We start from the raw sequence: 19,636 nt of genomic DNA, 5'->3' as shown, positions 1-19,636 counted from the left end.
GGTTGTTTGATTTTTTTCTTGTAAATTTGTTTAAGTTCTTTGTAGATTCTGGATATTAGCCCTTTGTCAGATGGGTAGATTATAAAATTTTTCTCCCATTCTGTAGGTTGCCTGTTCACTCTGATGGTAGTTTCTTTTGCTGTGCAGAAACTCTTTAGTTTAATTAGATCCCATTTGTCAATTTTGGCTTTTGTTGCCATTGCTTTTGGTGTTTTAGTCATTAAGTCCTTGCCAACTATGTCCTGAATGGTATTGCCTAGGTTTTCTTCCAGGGTTTTGATGGTTTTAGGTTGAACATGCAAGTCTTTAATCCATCTTGAATTAATTTTTGTATAAGGTGTAAGGAAGGGATCCAGTTTCAGCTTTCTACATATGGCTAGCCAGTTTTCCTAGCACCATTTGTTAAATACGGAATCCTTTCCCCATTTCTTGTTCTTGTCAGGTTTGTCAAAGATCAGATGGTTGTAGATGTGTGGTATTATTTCTGAGGGCTCTGTTCTGTTCCATTGGTCTATATCTCTGTTTTGGTACCAGTACCATGCTGTTTTGGTTACTGTAGCCTTGTAGTGTAGTTTGAAGTCAGGTAGCATGATGCCTCCAGCTTTGTTCTTTTGGCTTAGGATTGTCTTGGCAATGTGGGCTCTTTTTTGGTTCCATATGAACTTTAAAATACTTTTTCCCAATTCTGTGAAGAAAGTCATTGGTAGCTTGATGGGGAGGGCATTGAATCTACAAATTACCTTGGGCAGTATGGCCATTTTCACGATTGATTCTTCTTATCCATGAGCATGGAATGTTCTTCCATTTGTTTGTATCCTCTTTAATTTCATTGAGCAGTGGTTTGTAGTTCTCCTTGAAGAGGTCCTTCACATCCCTTGTAAGTTGGATTCCTAGGTATTTTATTCTCTTTGAAGTAATTGTGAATGGGAGTTCACTCATGATTTGGCTGTTTGTCTGTTACTGGTGTATAGGAATGCTTGTGATTTTCGCACATTGATTTTGTATCCTGAGACTTTGCTGAAGTTGGTTATCAGCTTAAGGAGATTTTGGGCTGAGATGATGGGGTTTTCTAAATATACAATCATGTCATCTGCAAATCAGGACAATTTGACTTCCTCTTTTCCTAATTGAATACCTTTATTTCTTTCTCCTGCCTGATTGTCCTGGCCAGAACTTCCAACACTATGTTGAATAGGAGTGGTGAGAGAGGGCATCCCTGTCTTGTGCCAGTTTTCAAAGGGAATACTTCCAGTTTTTGCCCATTTAGTATGATATTGGCTGTGTGTTTGTCATAAATAGCTCTTATTATTTTGAGATACGTCCCATCAATACCTAGTTTATTGAGAGTTTTTAGCATGAAGGGCTGTTGAATTTTTCAAAGGCCTTTTCTGCATCTATTGAGATAATCCTGAGGTTTTTGTCTTTGGTTCTGTTTATATGATGGATTACTTTTATTGATTTGCGTATGTTGAACCAGCCTTGCATCCCAGGGATGAAGCCCACTTGATCATGGTGGATAAGCTTTTTGATGTGCTGCTGGATGCAGTTTGCCAGTATTTTATTGAGGATTTTCGCATTGATATTAATCAGGGATATTGGTCTAAAATTCTCTTTTTTTGTTGTGTCTCGGCCAGGCTTTGGTATCAGGATGATGCTGGCCTCATAAAATGAGTTAGGGAGGACTCCTTCTTTTTCTATTGATTGGAATAGTTTCAGAAGGAATGGTACCAGCTCCTCCTTGTACCTCTGGTAGAATTCAGCTGTGAATCCGTCTGGTCCTGGACTTTTTTTGGTTGTTAAGCTATTAATTATTGCCTCAATTTCAGAGCCTATTACTGGTCTATTCAGGGATTCGACTTCTTCCTGGTTTAGCCTTTGGAGGGTGTATGCATCCAGGAATTTATCCATTTCTTCTAGATTATCTAGTTTATTTGCATAGAGGTGTTTATAGTATTCTCTGATGGTAATTTGTATTTCTGTGGGATTGGTGGTGATATCCCCTTTATCATTTTTTATTGCATCTATTTGATTCTTCTCTCTTTTCTTCATTATTAGTCTTGGTAGCGGTCTATCAATTTTATTGATCTTTTCAAAAAACCAGCTCCTGGATTCATTGATTTTTTGAAGGTTTTTTTGTGTCTCTGTTTCCTTCAGTTCTGCTCTGATCTTAGTTATTTCTTGCCTTCTGGTAGCTTTTGAATGTGTTTGCTCTTGCTTCTCTAGTTCTTTTAATTGTGATAGGATGTCAGTTTTAAATCTTTCCTGCTTTCTCTTGTGGGCATTTAGTGCTATAAATTTCCTTCTACACACTACTTTAAATGTGTCCCAGAGACACATTGTATCTGCCACTGCTAATGTCATGGCCACCTCTTCTCGGGGCCTCAGGAATCTCATCTGGACACCTTGCTTCCATCATACGGTGGCTGTAGTGGCAGAAGCTCTAGGGAGCCTGGGGGGCAGGTGGGATTTGTACCTGAGCCTTTGTCATTTGCTCCGTGAGGGATCCCACCCCTCCATCTGGGCACCAGCCATGGTCCTTGCCCACATCCTCATTTTGCAGAGACAAAGCAACCCATCCCAGGACCCACGTGTAAGAGGCTGGCAGGGCCAGGGTTTGTCTGAGATCGTCAGCCTGTCAAGCCCGCCCTGCTCTGGAGCCCTTTCTCAACCTTGGCTGAAGGACATGGGGAGTCCCGAGGAGGTGCAGCCTCGGGGTGAGCTGGCTGGTCTGCCCTGTGCTGGGGCTAGGATCAAGGCCCTGCCCTTCCCTGGGGAGACTGGAATATAATCTCCCCCAGCTCCAAGCAGGGAAGCCCGGGCCCCTCTGCCATGGCCACCTGGAGCCTTTCTGAGCCTTCTGGAGCCCCAGCATGACAGGGAGAGTCAGTTTTTCAATCAAGCAATTGAGGACCCTGCCCCTTTAAATCCTGTTAAAGAGAAAATTAATGACTGGTCCCTGATCAAAGCCCTGTGAGGGAGAAAATTGCCCTGTATCTTAAGGACACCAGTCCAGCCTGTGCAGACCCCTGGGGCTGCTCACCACTGACCCTAGGCCTGCAGAATCATCCATTTCTGCTTGTCCTCCAGGATGCAAGCAGGCCCAAAAGGAGCTTGGAATGACATGTGGTTGTGGCAGCAAATTGTGCAGGTGTGCTGGACTTTCTACCTGAATGCCTGGGTGAAGGTCATCTTTGAATCCTGCAGGAAATGGCTTATTCATTCTTATGGATTTTCCCACTTATCAGAGTCTCTGTTGACCTGCCAGTCCCCGTTTTTTTGCATGCAGAAAATCTTATGTAACAGGGCAGGCTGACAGCCTGGGATTCAGGATCTTTAGACATTAGCTTTAACTCCAAAGTCCATGCTCACAACCATGGGCATCTATCCTGGCTAACCAAGCAGGGGACTGGGAGGCAAAGTGACCTGTCCCAAACTTTGCTGTGTGTCTGACCCTCTCACTATTCAAAAGCATTAGCAAGAGGGGCTCAACGCCTTAGGCAGGTAGCTATTCTACTTGAAATGACTGTGAAGGCTTTACAACAGTCCCTGTGGATGAGGTCACCTGGCTGCGTGTTTGGTACTTGTATACAGCATGCAATCACTGCCGAGCACTGCCCTTGCTCCTGGCATGGGTGTGTGTGTGATGATGCAGCCCTGCCCATACCATCCTGTCCTCTGACCGTGCCACTCAGAAAGTCACACCCAGCAAGCTTCTCACCTTCCTGTCCTTTTCACACACCCATTTGCAATGATTCCCCTACTGGGTTGATGCATCCAGAAATGAGCTTTCCAACTGCAAATTCTTCTGAGTGGGGTCTGGCCCAGTTATGCTGTGGAATCTCTTCCATCCTCTGTGGGCCTCTGCTTTTTGAGACACCCGGTGACCACACCATGGATGAGGAGAGAGTGAGGGAAGCGTCTGCCTTGCTGGGTACTTTTCCTCTTCCCCAAATGTATTTTTGAGACAGAATATGAATGAGAGACCTTTATGGGAAACATATTTTATTTTTGCCATTTAGCTGTGAAATCATCAGGATTCAGACATAAGATAGTGTAATTATTCTGCAAACACCCAGTGGACAGCTCCTGTGTCACCCATAGCACCCGAGGGTGGGCAAACTGGCTCATTCTGGCTCTTCCAAGAAATGAATCCAACTGGTGACAGGGGACTCAGAGACAACTTCTCTTCTCCTTTCCCACAGGGAGACATCTCCTGCTTCCTTTTCCAGGGCAACGTAGACTGAGCACATCCCAAAGTGCTCACATGAGCTGCTTGGTGGCCACAGGCTTAACTGGGCCTGGGCCAGCCAAGGACTGAACCCAGGCTGTTGGAAGACAGCGTGGACTTGGTTTCACGCAGGGCCGGTTTAGATGTATCACAATCACAGTGGGCAGCACAGCCTCTTAGAATGAGAGCCAGATTCTTGAGTGATCACTGGGAGCTTGTCCTAGAGAAAGACATGGAGGTGCAAATGCAGAAGGCCAAGGGTGAGTAAAGAAACTCCTTCCTCTGAGTGACCACGGAAGTGGGGCCCCATTCCAAAGATGCTGTTCTGGATCATCCCACAGTAGAGGAAGCACTGGTGCTTCCTGCTGGCAAGGCTGACAGACCCCAACATGCCCGTGGCCCCTTAATCGATGACCCTACCCCATTCTTCAAAATTCCTTAAAGGGCACCCCCGCACCTGTCCTGCCCCAAGCTTCAGTTCATATCATAGCCCATTTTAGCACCTTGAGGGCTGGCACTGGAGTGGAGGGAAACTTGGGGGAGACATGTTCCTACCATCTCCAGGCAGGTTGGAAGGGCTGAGGCCAGGGGCTGTTACAGTAACAACAGCCCTGAGCTGTGTCCCATCCAAGCTCCAGATGGCTAGCTTTGGACTTCTGCAGAGGAGTGGTTTTTCTCAAGTGCAGGGGGCTTGGAATAAAGTGACATTCGTGCATAGTCACGTTTTCTGCAATAATCAGCCAGCTGCCCTACCCATGGGGTAAAGAGGCCTCAACTCTTCTTCCCTGCCTCCCTCCACCTCTCTTGTCTCTCAGACTACTTGCTAGTTTGCCTATTTTTTTCATGAAAATTCAGTCCAAGATACATAATTAAAAAATTCAAAGAGTACTACAAGGCACGAAGGAAAAATAGCATGTTCTTGTCCCATTTCTAACCAAATTCCCCTCCCTAAACTCTTTCTTCTGATGTTTACCTCCATATTTCTAGGTAATATGCTTATGCAGTTAATTCTTGATTTGTCAATTTTAAATGCCTATTGACTTCTTATGATGCAAGATGGGGTGGGGTTGCTTCTAACCCCCTTTCATGTCTACATCTTCCCTCCTTCTGATATATTTATGTCACATTTTTGTTAAATCAATATTCCATTTGTATTTTATTACAATTATATATGTACTGTTAACTGCTGAGTGAAAAAATACTCTAGGATCACATTTTCTCTCTTCTGTAACTCTTTATTCTTCCAGGAGTTAATAACTACCTCACTTTTTTGTCTGCTTAGTTTAAGTCATTATCCTACTAATTCTTCCATAGCTCTCCAGCAGAATTTCAAAATCCCTCTGAACATTATTTTTTCTATAATTAAGCAATCTGATCAAAAATTGCTCCCATTTTCCCCAAAGGCCGCCCCTCCAGCTCCTCTCGGGATGGCTCACTCTCTTGCTCTGCTGCACAACGCTGGTCCTTGGACTTCCCTGCCTCTGTCTAGTGTTGGATCTTCTGTTTCCTGGATTCCACCTCTTCCTCCTCCTTGGTTTATGCCCTTGGAGTGTACATGTCAGTTTCCCAGTTGGATACATTTTTCTTCCAATGCCAGCTCCAGAAGGCTGGGCACCCTGGCATCTCAAGGTGCCTGGTAACCACCAGGTGTATGCTTGCCAATGGTGTTGAGTGTTTTCACATCACCAGAGGCACATCCAGACTCACAACTCTCAACTCACAAGTATAGGAGAGTTTAACTTGAACTCTGACAGTTCCATCTGCCCTGGGGTGTCAGTCTTCAACCCAACATCTAGCCAGGTCTCTCGAAAAGAATTTCTTTTGATGAACAGAATGAGATTGGAGAGATGGATTTACTAGGCTAGAAGTAGACTCATCCTGCAGAAAATGGTTGTTGGTCATCTGTAAGACCAGGGCCACTGTTGTCATATTTCACCTAAATCCTGCAGACTAGGAGAAGGTGGCCCTTTCCTCAAGAAACTGTATTTTTATACAGTGGGAAATTGTTATAAATGACAATTTTGTTAGAATAAGGCATTTCACTGGCATATTGACAGATCAACATGGATGTAGATCACATTAGCTAGACAAACTCTCAGCAGGGTGTGATTTGCCGTGTATTAAACCTCTAGACTCTGAAATCAATTAAAATCAATACAGCCTCAAGTGTCCAAGGAGCACAGAGCAATGAGATAAGTATTCGCACTCTTTCAAGTATGAACTTTATATTTAAACATATTTTAACATATTTTAATATAGGTATTGCCTGCAGTGTGACAACAAGGCATACACTTTGTTTAAAAGAAATATATATGATGGGAAGAGAGGAAGAGGAGTTCAGCCCAGTTGCATATACCTATATCCCAATCTGCTAGGTCAGAGGAGAGCAGATGGGTTGAAGATGAGCCAGAGAGAGGAACAGAAGTATTCTTACCACGAAAGTATACCTCAACTTGCCCGGTGAGTCCAAGGGCAGATAAAAGACCTCTTGTACACAGTTTGTAGGGAGTGACCTGGAAACCAAGTAGACTGGTGATGGAGCTCCAATAACCCTCATCTCTGGGAGAAGCTCGCTTAACTCAGGACAAAGCCTTTGCTCGCTCCAGTGACAATTTGTAACACAGAGGATCAAGTGAGCAAAGAGAGGGACTTCTCTGGATCGAATCCTGGCTAACAATAAAAGTCTCTTTGCTGACCTCAGAGTGTTGGAACTCCTAGAAGAAAGAAACTTTGTAATAGCAAAGTAAAGGAATATTGGATAGAGTTGAAGTGACCAGGACACTTTCAACTTTTTCAAAAAAGTGAGGGAAATTTTCAAATTTTTCAAAAAAGTGAGGGAAAAATAGGCCTTCATAAGATAATATGGGTAATGATGTATTAGAGATAATAACAAGATAATATTAACTACCTGCCTCCCAGTACACCATAAAGGGGAAGAAAATAGAGAATAGCTAAAATAGCAGGAAGACTAGGATATAAGCTAATACTAACAAATGCTGGGATGAGAACAAAACAAAGGAAGGTATAAACCTGAAAGAACAATTTCTTTCGGTTATTTGGGAGAAAGTTACCAACTAGTTTCTCCATGGTAGGTGTTTCGCTTTGTGCTAAGGAAATAGCAACAAACAAGACATACCCAGGCTTATAGTCTAGCAGAGAATACCGACATCAAGCAAGTAATGAAAAGTGTGTTAACTCAGCCAGCTACAAATATAAGTGAACTTCCTCAACCTGGCAAATGGTATCTATGAAAAACGCACAGTGATCATCATATTTAATGGCAAAGGATTGGGTGTTTTCCCCCAAGATCAGGAACACAAGATTGTCTGCTTTGTTCACTTCTATTTGGCATTGTATTAGAGGTTCTAGCCGGACAATTAGGCAAGAAAAAGAAATAAAAAGCCTCTATATTGGAGTGGAAAAATAAAACTGTCTTTACTTGCAGATTACATGATTTTTCAATATATAAAATTCTAAGGAAGCCCTTTAAAAATATTGGAACTAATAAACAAGTTTAGCAAGGTTGCAGGATATAAGATCAATATAAAAATAATTTCTATTGCTGTACACTAGCAATGAAAATCTGAAAATAATATTAACAATTTTATTTAAAATTGCATCCCAAACTACAATAGTTAGGAATAAATTTAACAAGGAAAGTGTAAGACTTCTACACTGAAAATTGTAAATCATTTTTCAAAAAAATTAAAGAAGATCTATAAAAATGAAGAGACACATGGAACAAAAGATTTTATATTGTGAAGATGGCAATATTCCCCAGATTGACCTTTAGATTTAATGTAATCTCTATCAAAATCCCAGAAGCTGATAAGTTGATTCTAAAATTTATATGTAAATGCAAGGAACCCAGAAGAGCCAAAATAGTCTTGAAAAGTAAAATAAAGTTGGAAAACTCACACTTCCTAATTTCAAAACTTACTATAAAATTGTAGCAACCAACAAAGTGTGATACTGGCATAAGATACACATATAAATCAATTGAACAGAAAGGAAAGTCCATAGATAAATTATTATATTAAATTGATTTTTGAAAAGGGTTCCAAGACAAAGAAACAGGAGAATGAATAGTTTTTTCAGCAACTGGTGCTGGGACAAATGAATGAATGCAAAAGAATGAAATTAGAACCCTACTTCACACCATGTAAAAAATGATCTCAAAATGGATCAAAGACCTAAATGTAAGAGCTAAACTATAAAACTTTTTGAAGAAAAACCAGAATAAATAGTTTGACCTTGGGTTGGGCAATGATTTCTCAGCTATACCACCAAAAATATGTGAGACAAAAGAAAACAATAGATAAATTAGACTCCATCAAAATTAAAGACTCATATACTACAGATGATAGTGTCAAAAACTGCAAAGACAACCTGCAGAAGGGGAGAAAAATTTTGCAAATCAAATATATAAGGAATTCATATCTACAATATACAAAGAACATCTACAACTCCTCTGTAGTAAAAATATAAATAACCCAGCTTAAAAATGGACAAAGAACTAAATGAACATTTCTCCAAAGAAGATATAAAATAACCCATAAGCACTGAAAAGATGCTCAAAATCATTAGTCATCATGAAAATGCAAATCAAAACCACAGTGAGATATCACTTCACACTCCCTAGGATTGCTATAAAAGACAGACAATGACAAGGGTTGCTGAGGATGTGGAGAAACTGGAATTCTCATTTGCAGCTGATGGGAATGTAAAATGGTGTAGCTGCTTTGGAAAACAGTTTGATGGTTCCTCAAAAAGTTACAAATAGAATTTCCATATGATCCAGCAGTTCCACTCATAACTATACACCCAATTGAAATAAAAACATATGTCCCCCCAAAAACCTGTGTACAAACATTCATAGCAGGATTATTAATAATAGTCAAAACTAGAAACAACCCACATGTCTATCAACTGAGGAATAGATAAAAAAAATCTATCAACTGAGGAATAGATGAAATATTATTTGGCACTTAAAAGGAATGAAGTACTGATACATGCTACAACATGGATGAATCCTGACAGCATTACGCTAAGTGAAAGAAGCCAGTCATAAAGGACCACATGTTGTATGAATCCAATCATATGAAATGTCCAGAATAGGTAAACTTACAGATTCAGAAGGTAGATTAGTGGTTGCCTCAGGCTAGAGGGTGGGACACAATTGGGGAGCAACTGCTGTGGGCATGCTAGATGGGCATGGGGTTTCTTTTTTGTGGTGATAAAAATGTTATAACAATCATATTGTGGTGATTGTTGCACAACTCTGACTATGCAAAAAACCATTGAACTCTATACTTTAAATAAGCAAACTGTACAATGTGTGAATTATATCTCAATATATTTCTTTAAAAGAAGGAATGGGCTACAACCAAGTGTATTGAATGTTATGACTGGGGAGGGGGGATATGTGAGTGAATAATATGGGAACCCAGAACATGGGAACCCAACTGGGCTAAGACATAAAGGATCAGGAGTTTGGTGACTGATAGCCAAGGCAGAGCAGACAGAAAGGCCAAAGGCTTGAGGCTGGGAAAAGCATGGAAAATAGAAGGAAGTAAACGTGTAATGGTGTGGTGGGAGTAGAGAGAAGGAAAAAGAGGCACAAGTTGTGGTTAGATGGTGGGCAGGGGCCAGAGGAGACAGGCTCTTGTGGTCCATGTTAATGATGCCAGATTTTTCCTGTGAGCAATGGGAGGACATTGAAGGGTTTTTAAACCTGGAGAATGTAATGATTGGATTTGAATTTTAAAAAGTGTAGTCTGGCTGCAGGAAATTGATTTGAGGGATACGAGTGGATATAGGAAAATCAGATAGGGAGGCCATGCCAAAGTCAGGGAAGAGAGATGATGTCTAAGAAATCTCAACTGAAGCAGTTAGCAGGGAGAGTGGGAAGTGAGAATGTGTAGACAATGAGCTCTTCCGTGAAATTTGGTTGCAATGAGAGGAAAGAGGTGGAGTTTAGCTGGAAGGGGTAGGAGATGAAGAAATTTAAAAGATACACATTTTTAAATGGGAGTTAAATGACTCCAGAAGACAGAGACAGGTTTAGTATTCAGAAGACAGAAGAGAGAATTCATTCAATCAGGCCCTTGAGAAGGTGAAGGGTAATGAGGAAGAAGGAGGGAAATAGTTACAGAGGAAAGTGGGTTTGTAGATTTGGAGGCAGAACTTCTTCACCTTCCTGCCTCCAATTCTGTAAAGCAAACCACAAGCCAAGAGTGAGTGGATGTGCTTTAATGATGTGATGCCAGAGGGTGGTGATTAATGAGGAAGCTAGGGAAGCGCTCCTGGGGCTGATGATAGGCATTAGTGAAAGAAACTGAAGTAAACACAATAATGCCTCTAATATTATCCTTCTATCTGACACATTTTTTAAAAATAGGAAGGGTGGAAAGATTAGTTAAGAGAGAATCGGGACCCTGTACAGGAGAAAAGATAGTAAGAGAGAATCCAGTTATTTTGAAAGTTTAAGCCTTTAGGCCCTGTGTATCAAATTAGCTTAAATATACAATTGAAGAATCATTTTTGATATTAGAAATCATGCAGATTGGAACAGACACAATAAAACTGAAAATAATCAAATGTTCTGTTTTTAAAAAGGAGTGAAAGGAGAACTCAAGGAAATACAATTGGGTCAAATTAACTATGATCTCTGCAGTATTCATTTGCGATCATTAGAAAGCATCAAGCGTTCATCAGGAAATATTTATGCTAAAACATTATTTATGGAGACAGTGTCTGTCTCTTGACTTCAAGGTACATGAATGGGAGATTAAATACTGTTTACAAAAACAATCGAGTTTTAGGTGATATTGATCACAGGTCGGCTGCGTGGAGAACTGTATACTTCAAAGGTACATTGGCACATAGAGAATGGTCACCAGGAGGTCTGGATGAAAACCAACAGGAATAATTAAAGAAGATGGGCTTTGGGCAAAACAGCAAAGGTATCCTCAAATATTTGTAGGTCTTGCATGTCCAGTATTTTTTTCTACAGTGGTCCAGAGAGTAGAGCCAGAAGCATGAGTAGAAATTTTCAGGGAAGTAGATGATTGCCTCTAGCTAAGGAATACCTAACACTTGGAGATGTCCAACAATGGGAACCACAACATCTTGAGCTCCCCTGTCCTAAAGGATTCTAGAAGACTGATGGGGCTTCTGCTACAGCAGGGTTAGGGTGTGGACTATGTAACTCTAGGGTCTGTTTCGTGAAAAAAAATGTAGAGGAAATGACGTGAGTGTTAATTCTTCAGCACACTCATGCTAGAGGGATAAACACTGATGCCTACAGATGTTCATCATCTGTCCAAAGCTGCACAGTGAGACAATGGTACAGCTGGGGCTAGAGCCCGCTCTTCTCTCCTCAAGGCCTGACCATTTCTACCATTTCTGTTGCTCTACACCATTCCATTTCTACCATTTCTCTTGCCCTTCCTGTGATGAGAGATACTTTTTTTCTTTGGAACTTCAGTAAAGAATTCTAAACCCTCATTCATGCCTTTCAAGCCATGCCTTTCCATAAAGGTCCATTGGTCTACATTGTCTGCATGAAATCTGCAGCATTGGCCTTGAAACTCAAGGGCCTTGAGCAGCTAAGCCTTGGTTCCCTTATGTAAGGGTCTGTCATCCCTGGGGAGGCTCTCCCAAGGAGAGAGTCTTACGTGCAGTTCTTAGAGGAGAAGGAGGACTCATGCTCCCAGGAGGGAAAGACTCCAAAGCTACCATGTCTTACCTGAGCCGTGGGTCTGCTTTCCTCTTTGCTTCAGTTGTACATGACCAGGCTCATCCACTGAAAAATAAGCATCATCATTACAACAATTCTTTACACTTGTTAGCTTAATACAGAGCAGGGCAAATGCCACCCTCCTCCCTTGGAAGACCTCAGTCCAGTCTCATCACCCCTTCCAGCTAATTCCAACCCAAGCAGGGTACGGGGTGGGGTTGTCTCACAGCACATCTTCTGCTACTCCCTGAATAACCAGGCAGTGAGACGTATATATCTTAGGTCTACCAGCTGGCTGGTCAGGAGCCTCTAAAACTCAATGGGAATAAGTTTAATGTACAGTGAGCTCAGCGGGCTGTCCTTCTGTTCCCTCCTGGATTTATGACTCCCACATAATCCTCTGCTTTATTAAGCTATTGGAAAAAAATAAAATCTGTCTGCCAAGATCCTAAAGCAGCCTGGCGGCCAGCGATATATAAGGCAGTAACTGGAGGTTGGGGGGACAGCTTGGCTGGCCTTTGACAGATTGTTCAATATCCTCAGGGAGAAAAATGCCCCCTGGAATCAAGTCAGGGGAGGCAGCCTGGGACTGTGCCTGCCCCGGGGAGGGGAAGGTACCTCACCTCCATTTCTGTCAGGTAGAGTCCTTTTCCATCCTTAGAGAGGTTGCGGAAAGTCTCTAGGGTAAAGAAGGGAAGGTTTTGACTGACTGAGGAGGAAGAAATCCAGGCAGTTCAGGGGAGGCAGGCCTGGGCCCATAAGAAGCACAGGAGGTGATTCTGTAAAGCAGCCCCTCCTGCTCCATGGGGTGTGCCTGTCACCCATCCTCTTCTCTGTCCAGCTGAGCTCTGCATGGGGCGAGTGGCTCAGGGCTCACCTCCTCAGCGGGGCTGTGTGCCTGCTCTGCCCACACGCCTCTCCCTCTCCCAGCTTCCTTGCACTCCCTGCCCCTGCATCCACCCACACTAGGCTGTGGGGATGTGAGGGCTTGTCACTCTTTCAGTGATACAGTTTGGGGACCTCCCCTGTACAACTGAGAACTGTGTGGGGGCCAAGGCTTTTACCTCAGGCTTCTCTTTTACCTTCCCAGAGCCTTAGTCTCTCAATCTTTTTGCCCAGCTCAGAGCTGCAGGCTTTGCAGCAGTGCCTCGTGGCGTGGCGGTGAGAGGATTATGAGTGGGGAGGGGTCTGGCCTCTCTCCCGCAATCACAGCGGCCCCACTGTGGCCCGGGGTTTCACACTAGATTTCATTAAAAACAAAGGGTCACGCTGCTAGAAAGTGTGGAAACTTTGGCCCACACAGTTGGATTTCTGAAGCCTGGGGAGGGACCTCCTGCCCCCACTTATTCACTTGTGTGTGAAATTCCTTCAACAAAGACCAAAATCCTTCATTACATAACTGAAGAGCAGGTTTCAATGATAAACACAACCTGGAGACGGGGACAGCGTGATTTCAATTAACCTTGTTCCTGAGAGAGGGGCTGGGCAGGGTGATGAGGAAAAGAGACCTGCGATGGGGAACTACAGGGGAGAGGGGGTGCAGAGGGAGCTGGTCACACCATCTACAGACTCGGTTGGCACCTCACGCAGGTTGCCAGCCCACCCTGCTGCTGAGGCCTCACGCAGGCCTGGGGTGGGGTAGGGGGTGGCCGGTCCTCTCCTGTGTTCCTCAGTCACTGCCAAGGTCTCTGGGATGCCCCTCGGTGACACTTACTTGCCATGACTTCAAGCCGCATCAGGAAGCAGACCAGGCTGGGGAAGCTGACCCTGCCGATGCTGTCGCTGTACCTGAGTGTCACCAGATGCAGCAGCTCATGGCTGACAAAGATCCCTCTGAGGAAGTCTGGGGCCACAGGTGAATGAGTGAGTGAGAGGAGGCTATGGCTGGAGGGTTCCTCTGCCTCTCAGGGTCTGAGAGACCTGTTCAGAGGGCCCGGCAACCTCCCACCAACTCCTCCCACTCAGCCCCCTCCCTTCAGTGTCTTCTCTTTCTTGTTGGTTGTTAGGCCCCAGGAACCTAGTTCTGGAGTCTGGCCAGAGACCACGTGAAGATACTGAAGACCTCGCTCTGGGGACACATCAGGCTTCACAATCATCTGATCATTCCCACGTAATGGGAGAGCTGCTGGGACACCTGGGGGTTGCTTCTAGCCCTGCCTCTGTCAAACTTCTCTCTGCTGATGACCTTGACAACCTTCCTCCTGACCCATGACTATAGGTGGGTTGTTTATGGGTGCTGCTAGTGTAGGTGGGAGTGGCCCCTGGCAGGAGGAGAGACTGTCCTAAGTCCATCCAGGGAAAAGACTGACTATTGGCAGGAGAGCAGAATGCAGAAGGTGGCCTCAGGCAGGCAGGAGCTCAGCGCCTTGTCATCCTGTGCTTCTAGTTATAAGCTCCAGGGAGGCACCGACCTCACAGGGGCAAAGTGCACACTGGAACATAGTCAGGCTTTGCAAGACTTAGAGAGCAAGTAGAACCCTGCAAGCCAAACCATCCATCATGGGGACAAGCCTGGTGGCCCGTGAGCCTCCGGCAGCCAGAGACACAGGTGGTTTCTCTAGCGGAGTTAATAAAACATGAACTCAATTGCCTTTAGATAAGCCAGGTCCTCTCCTGCTTGCCACGTTCTCAGTCATCTGTTTTCTGACTGTGAGCTCCATCGCCCCTTTCACTTACTTGCCTGGCTGCTGAAGTCTTACTGAATTGAATTTGAACAATTTTCTACTTTTTTCTCTTTTATTATTCTGGAGTCACGTGTGAGGTCTTTTTTAAAAGATTTCGTCTTTAATGGATTCTTAAAGTGTGGTCCCCAGACCAGGGGCATGAGCATCCCCTGGGAGCTTGTTAGAAATGCAAATTCCTGAGCCCCACCCAGACCTCCTGATCAGAGGTGCAGCAATCTGTGCTTTAACAAGCCCTGAAGGGGATTAGGAGGCAGCTCGGGTTTGAGAGTCCCAGCTCCACGTTATGAAGCATTAAGGGGAGGATCCAGGCTACAGGTGGGGGCAGCAGTCTGATCTTTCTGCCCTGTCTCCAGGCCAGGATCCACAGAAGGGAGGATGGAGACTCTCCTTCCAGTGACTCCCGGGGAAATGTGATTTAGATTTTATTAAAGGAAGGTGGCCATTTCCTTGTGCAACTTTTTTTGTGATCCATTTTCCCCATTGGGACAGTGGAGGTAATGATTCCTGCCCTTCCCAGTTTGCAGGGTAGTCGAGACAGTCAAATGAGATGACACGAACAGAAGTGCTTGGTGAACCATGGAGCACTTATGCACCCTAAGGGATTATTATCATTATCCCAGGGCTGAAAGCTTTTGCCTACTTGAAGCAGACAGATGCCATTTGATTTAATTTAGCCCCAAACTCTCTGTGAAGAGAGAGAGATCATTAGCCAGCCTGTGGGCATTTAACCCTGATGGCCCAGATACTGAGATAGGCGAGCTCGATTCCTGGTAGGGTATCAATCACGCGGTGGCTATTTTCTCACAATTAGAGCTGTGCTGGGGAGGAAAGACATCTGGGAAAATTGACTGGCATGTGAGAACTCAGACAGGGCAACTATGTTTGAGTCTGCAACCGTGGAGGCCCCCTAGGGTCAGTGTGAACTGGGGAGGACAGGAGAGCTGCAGCGCTCCTCTCTCCTGATTGCCTGGCACTGTTGTGCCAGCCTTGCTACTAGGGGTGTGGGCATCACACATCCCCCCCACCCCGGACCTTGGGCACCACAGCTCCAAAGTCCCCATTGTACCTGTATTCTCTATGGCCTTCCACAAGTCCGAGCTCAGGAGGACTCCAGGGCTTGTCTGAACCTTCTGGAAAACATGCTAATAGGGGAAGAGAAGCAAGAAGTCTGTGTGAAGACTGGAGAGGTCCTGAATACTCCTTTTCCATCTTGGGAGCTTGCTTCCCTAAACCTCAGAGGAAGGCACGGTCACAGCACTGAGGACTGGGAGGACACAGTGGCCACACCTGGTGAACTGACCATCCTGGCTGCCCGCTGAGGGGCTGTGGCTGCTTCCCTCCTCACCCATGCTCCTTCCTCTTCTGCACCGCCAGACTGGGTCCTGACACATAGGGCAGTTTTCTACCTTTGAGGGGAGCATAGGGCTCTCCAAAGAGTTTGTGTAGGGTAGTGGTTAAGAGCACAGGCTTTACAACCAAACTGCTAGGGTTTAAATCGTGGACTATTTACCAGGTGTATTACTTTTGGCCATGACTTAATCTTCCTAGGCCTCAGTTTCCTCATCTGTAGCATAGGGCTAATTACAGTGCCTACCTCATAGGTTTGTTGCAGGGAGTAAATGACTAAATATTTATAAAGTGCTTGGGAGAGTGCTTTGCACATTAGTGAATGCTCTATAGAAAATATTGAAAGCAGGTTAGAATTGCTTCCTGTAGCCCAGCACAGGGGCAGAAGGTGGCAACCGGAACATATCACTTTTGTATGGAGCGGCTTTTGTACCCACCCAGGCCTTTTCTACCTCTATCCAATTCTCTGTATAATCCTGGTCAACATCATACTTCACAGATGAGGACACTGATACTCAGGCAGGGAACATTTTGCCTTGGATTAGGTGTGTAAGTGCTGCAGGACTGAACTCAGGACCCTAATTTGGGTCTATGCCTACCTGTCCCCAGGAGCTACTCCAAAGCAAAGTACCCACACACAGGCATGTGACTGAGGCCAACCGTGGGAGACAACTGTTGCAAAATAGCAGCTGGACAGCTTTTTGGGGGCCTTATTCGGCTTTTGGTGAGTGCAAGGACAGACCTAGACTGTTCTCAGGAATTCATTCGTTCATTCGGAATTTCTTCGGTCATTTATTCAGCATTTTGAACCCCTGCTGTGTTTTAGACACTAGGGAGGCTCTGGGGAAAGATGGATATGAGGGAACCCTTGCCCTGGGGGACCCAGGGGAATGGACATGCCGGCCGTCGCAGTGCCCTGCAATGAAATGAGAAACCAAGTGACCCCTAGTCAGGGATCCGGGGATATATACTGAAATAGCCACACAGGAACACTTTTTTTCAGCCTTTAAACATGTTATGAAAATATTTAGTGACATGGCTAGATATTTGATGTATTTATTGGCATTTATTAGTTTTTAAAAACAGATTATACTTCTATTTGGCATGTGTGGGTATACATATAACAAGAAAAATTCTGAAGTATGAAGGGTAGGTGGGCACCGGCCAGTCTCAGGGTGCAGGGAGGGGAGAGGCAGGAGGGGCAGGTTGAAGGGGCACAGGTGTGACGTTTACAGGAAATAGTGAGTCTCCTTTAGACTTGTATTGGAGTCTAAAGGAGAGAGTGGGATGAGTGGAAAGGGCTTCTCCTGGGCCCCAAATAGGGACCCACTTAGAGGGTCTTGCGTGCCACTCTGACGGCTTAGACTTTGTCCTAGGAACAATGGGGAGGCCACATTGAGGCCTCACGCCACACCTGTGTTTTCGACAGATCCTCTGGCAGGTGGATTGGACGGGAATGAGATAAGCTAGCAGGTGTTGCAGCGATGCAGGGGCGGGGGTGGGGGGAGATGCTAGCAGGTAGCTTTAGCTTACAGGGACAGCATTCTCCTCCCACCTCCAACACATCCCTCATTCCGCCACCTAATTGGGCATTGCCTTGTGCCTTCTAGAGTTGCACTACGTCTCCCCAAACAACACGCGAGCTCTCCTTGAGGGCAGGGGTGAGATTTCCTCTTCTTTCATACCCCTGAACCCTGGTGCAGGGTTAGACACCCAGTAAATCCTTGCTAACTGGACAGAATGAGAGTGCTAGTCACAGAGAATGTGCCCATACCTGGTAGTGAACAAGGCGCTTCCACAGTCGTGCAAACTCCCCTTGGTTTAGCCGCCCATTCACTTTCAGCTGGGTAAGGAGTTAAGAGTGAACCAGCCAGCGTGCAAGGTGCAGAGGGGCTGCTGTCCTGCCAATGAAGCCAGAGCAGCTCCATTCATCACTAGCAACACAGTTGGTCCATTGTCACCTAGACGTGGCCCCACGCCAGCTGGCTCCCGCTGTATCTGAAAGGGACCTGGCTTAGATTTGTTTTACAAAGAAAAATGTGCAATTGGAAGAAGGAACTCCTGAGGAAAGGAGGCCAGTATCACTTGCATCCGAGGGAAGAGAGGGGTCTAGAACACAGCCTTCACAAGTTGGAGTGGGCCCTCTGGCTCCAGAAGTTGGGGAGGAGCACGAAGGGGTCATGGCAACCCCAGAAGCAACAGCCACAGACGAGCACGTAGAGCCCTGTATGCATAAGTGTAGAGGGAATGCATCCCGTGGGCATGTTAAAGCCAGCCCTGGCCGTGCCGTATGATGGGTTCAGTGATGCGTAACGAAGGGAAAAGCATTAACCTCTGAGAACTGGAAGGGGAGCCAGTGAGTGAGTAGGAAGAAGGCTGAAAGACACCTGTCTGCTTTGCAGGGGTCCAGCAAATGTGACCTCCCCTAGGGTTACTCACCCTGGGCCGTGGCACTATGAGGACCATTTGGATTCCTCTGTGGGAGATGGGCTGTGTCTCTGATAGATTCCAAAACACAGCCAGCAGAGACAGGGCCTGATTTATGATTTCATCAAAAAAGCCCTCTTGTTTCACAACAGCCGGCTTCACAGTCCCAATTCAGCCTTGTCAATGGTGCGGGAGCAGGGCAATGCGTCTCAGGAGACAGCACACTGCCAAGTGAGGGGCTGGCAGGGCAGCATCTGGGGGTCTACACTCATGGAGTCAGCCTCTTCTGCTTGCCAAGCGAGGGGTACACAGGAGGAGGATGGCTCGCTGGGGAATGGAAATCAGGAGGAGGGTCAGTAGCCTGGGGTTCAATTCTTGGTCCCACACTTGTAGCCACGGGCCTGGAGTGAGTCTCTGAACTGCCTCTGCCCATCGTCTCCCGCTACGAATGCAGCATAGCAATGCTGGGATGCAACTGCTGTGTAGACCAGGCAGTTTTCCATGTTTTGGTGGTAGTTGTCTTGATTGAATTGGGGACTTGTTGAAGTAAGAAATTTAAATAATGGAGACTCCTCCAGTGGGAAGCGAACGGGTGAAAGGGAAAATAGTTCCCAACGGTGCTATAAAGGGGCGGTTTAGGATAAGGTTAGAGCATAGACTTTGGAGGCTGAAAGCTCCAACTTCAAATCTGAGCATGAGTCCTGACTAGCTGTGTGATCTGGGCAAATTACTTAACCTCTCTGAACTCCTGTATCTTCTACTGTATGATGAGATGATACTTTTTTGTATCACAGGGATTGCTTCAAGAATTATGAGGACACACACAAACACACACACACACACACATCCCAGTACACTGATCAGCACATAGTAGGTGCTTGATAGATGGTAACTGTTATCATTGTTGCTGTGGCACGTTAGTGAGTTAGTAGAGAATCCCCAGAAACTCAGGGACAGGGAAGAAGAGAAAATACTGATGGGAAAAGGGTTCCCTACTGTCCTAATTAGGTCTCTGGGGAAGCCCACAGAGCAGAGGGGTGCTCAGAGCATGGGAGGGATGACCGCAAAGGATACTTCCATCAGAGCCACCAAGCTGCGGCACTCATCTAAGGAGAACATGTCCCCTGGAGGTCCTGAGGAGAGAAGGACAGGAAGGACTGAAGTGTTGACAGTGGGGTGTGGGGTGGGGTTGCCAGCAGGGAGGAGGAT

General features: G+C 45.3%; 1 protein-coding gene across 1 annotated transcript in view; it reads right to left on the bottom strand.

Annotated features, from left to right (window-relative positions):
* Positions 1-3,989: 3,989 nt before the first annotated feature.
* The window catches only part of CAPN13 (calpain 13), an 84,878-nt gene continuing 69,231 nt past the window's right edge, over positions 3,990-19,636 (bottom strand). The window contains exons 18-24 of the mRNA XM_054475334.2: positions 19,502-19,560; positions 17,775-17,843; positions 15,720-15,795; positions 13,684-13,812; positions 12,593-12,648; positions 11,979-12,035; positions 3,990-4,448 (exon numbers count right to left, since the gene is read on the bottom strand). Of these exons, the coding sequence (XP_054331309.1) occupies positions 12,009-12,035; positions 12,593-12,648; positions 13,684-13,812; positions 15,720-15,795; positions 17,775-17,843; positions 19,502-19,560 (416 nt within the window). The 3' untranslated portion in view covers positions 3,990-4,448; positions 11,979-12,008. The remainder of the gene's footprint in view (positions 4,449-11,978; positions 12,036-12,592; positions 12,649-13,683; positions 13,813-15,719; positions 15,796-17,774; positions 17,844-19,501; positions 19,561-19,636) is intronic.

Source organism: Pongo pygmaeus, chromosome 12 (genome assembly GCF_028885625.2).
Source record: "Pongo pygmaeus isolate AG05252 chromosome 12, NHGRI_mPonPyg2-v2.0_pri, whole genome shotgun sequence".
In the NCBI taxonomy this organism is placed as follows: Eukaryota; Metazoa; Chordata; class Mammalia; order Primates; family Hominidae; genus Pongo; species Pongo pygmaeus.
The sequence above is the reverse complement of the archived record's forward strand: the minus strand, read 5'-3'. Positions and strand labels throughout refer to the sequence as shown.